The sequence below is a fragment of the Limulus polyphemus genome, unplaced genomic scaffold, assembly GCF_000517525.1.
Source record: "Limulus polyphemus unplaced genomic scaffold, Limulus_polyphemus-2.1.2 Scaffold7025, whole genome shotgun sequence".
Classification (NCBI taxonomy): domain Eukaryota; kingdom Metazoa; phylum Arthropoda; class Merostomata; order Xiphosura; family Limulidae; genus Limulus; species Limulus polyphemus.
In genome coordinates this window covers 3604-5975 of record NW_013672635.1, presented here as the reverse complement: position 1 = coordinate 5975, position 2372 = coordinate 3604, and the positions used below count along the sequence as shown (strand labels likewise).

General features: G+C 36.6%; 1 protein-coding gene across 1 annotated transcript in view; it reads right to left on the bottom strand.

The window, feature by feature from the left end:
• Positions 1-2163, bottom strand: part of LOC106474285 (calcium/calmodulin-dependent 3',5'-cyclic nucleotide phosphodiesterase 1A-like) — a gene marked incomplete at its 3' end in the record, with an annotated part of 37668 nt that extends 35505 nt beyond the window's left edge. Inside the window, exon 1 of the mRNA XM_013934973.1 lies at positions 1599-2163. Within this exon, the coding sequence (XP_013790427.1) occupies positions 1599-2163 (565 nt within the window). The remainder of the gene's footprint in view (positions 1-1598) is intronic.
• Positions 2164-2372: the final 209 nt, after the last annotated feature.

The following is a 2372-nucleotide window of genomic DNA, read 5'->3' as shown; positions in this document are numbered from 1 at the left end:
AAGTGTCGTAATCTTGTTTATAATCAAACTTCGTTTTCCTTCGAACACATCGATTGCTAGTATGGAGGTTCATTAGGTCCAGGTGAGAGTACATACATATTTTCAGTTTTGCATTTTTTATGGGCGTTTTTCGTTTTTTACCACTACTTCACCTCCTGTAGATGGATCTCAACGAAATTTGATATAGAGGTTCCTTCGGTCCATTCAGAGGTACATATATATTTCCAGTTTTGCATTTTGTGGTTTTATAGGCTTTTTTTTTACCACTACTTCACCTCCTGTAGATGGATCTTCATCAAACTGGCTTGAAGGTTCGATGGGTCCGTGGGGATATACATACACAAACTGGTTTAAAGGTTCGATGGGTCCGTGGGGATATACATACACAAACTGGCTTGAAGGTTCGATGGGTCCGTGGGGATATACATACACAAACGGGTTTGAAGGTTTGATGGGTCCGTGGGGATATACATACACAAACTGGCTTGAAGGTTCGATGGGTCCGTGGGGATATACATACACAAACCGGCTTGAAGGTTCGATGGGTCCGTGGGAATATACATACACAAACTGGCTTGAAGGTTCGATGGGTCCGTGGGGATATACATACACAAACTGGTTTGAAGGTTCGATGGGTCCGTGGGGATATACATACACAAACTGGTTTGAAGGTTCGATGGGTTCGTGGGGATATACATACACAAACTGGTTTGAAGGTTCGATGGGTCCGTAGGAATATACATACACAAACTGGCTTGAAGGTTCGATCGGTCCGTGGGGATATACATACTCAAACTGGCTTGAAGGTTCGATGGGTCCGTGGGGATATACATACACTGTTTAAGTTTTACATTTTTGGGTTTTGCAGTTTTTGCCTTTTTTACTATTGCGTATAAAGAAAGCAACTTTTCATGTTCCAAGATAACCTTTCATTACTCATCAATTTACAGCTAGTAAGGGATACTTTCAACTACAATCATAATATGTTGTAAATATGTAACAACTTGTTTTTATATTTGTTGAACATAAGTACCTTTAGTTTAAATGTGACTTCAACACTGTAAGCACGTATCTTGTTTTTATATTAGTTGAATAAAAGTACCTTTAGTTTAAGTGTGATTTCAACACTGTAAATACGGATCTTGTTTTTATATTAGTTAAGTACCTTTAGTTTAAGTGTGATTTTAACACTGTAAATACGGATTTTGTCTTTATATTAGTTAAGTAAAAGTACCTTTAGTTTAAGTGTGATTTCAACACTGTAAATACGGATCTCGTTTTTATATTAGTTAAGTATAAGTACCTTTAGTTTAAGTGTGATTTTAACACTGTAAATACGGATTTTGTTTTATATTAGTTAAGTATAAGTACCTTTAGTTTAAGTGTGATTTTAACACTGTAAATACGATCTTGTTTTATATTAGTTAAGTATAAGTACCTTTAGTTTAAGTGTGATTTTAACACTGTAAATACGGATTTTGTTTTTATATTAGTTAAGTATAAGTACCTTTAGTTTAACTGTGACTTCAACACTGTAAATACGGATCTTTAAATGCTATTTCACATGCCGTGAATTTCTTTATGTAGATAAAACTCACCTTGGTTTTGGTTTTGTTTTTTGCTGCTATCGTTTAGGGAGAGCAACTTTTCCGTGTAAACCATGAAAGTATCTTGTTGCAGTTCACTCCAGTGCTCGTGTTTGCCACTTAACAGAAACTGGCAGAGGCTACAACCATAGTTAACCGTTGCTGCTTTGGTGTTTGCGGCTGTGAGAGTATAGTGTGTTCTCTTCCCCAACTGGCATGAACAGTTTTCAAGCTGTTGACTCTGAATGTAAGCATTTTGGGTTTCCTCACAGGTGTAACGAAGGTTTTCTGCATTAAAACAATATTCTGTGGGGCACTTACACTGGTCATCTGACACACGGCCAACACCAGTGAACAGTGGAGGGTCGTGGTCTCTCATACAGACCACATAGCCACCAGAAAAGTCAGTTTCTTGTTTGTTTTTCTGCAGTTGTGTTAATTTCTGCTGATTACGTATCAGTTTCAAAGCAAAACTTGTTTCCTCACACTTCGATGGTGACGTGTAGTTTCTTATCCCTCCGTTGGAGGTCGCTGTAATAGCAACAGCTTTTTGAGTAGAGCAGGCAGCAGCGCCCATTGTGATAGATTTGATTACTGGCGTTTCACTCACTGAAAAACATCTGCAAACAGAATATCATATCGAGAGTTTTATAAGATCAACTTAGTAAGACAAAATTTATATCTTCTATTTTCAATAATAGAGATTTTTTGTATTTTACCAAAGCCTTTGAAATTTTTGTCTGATTGTTATATTAATAAAAAATAGTAAAAGTCTTAGTAAAATAC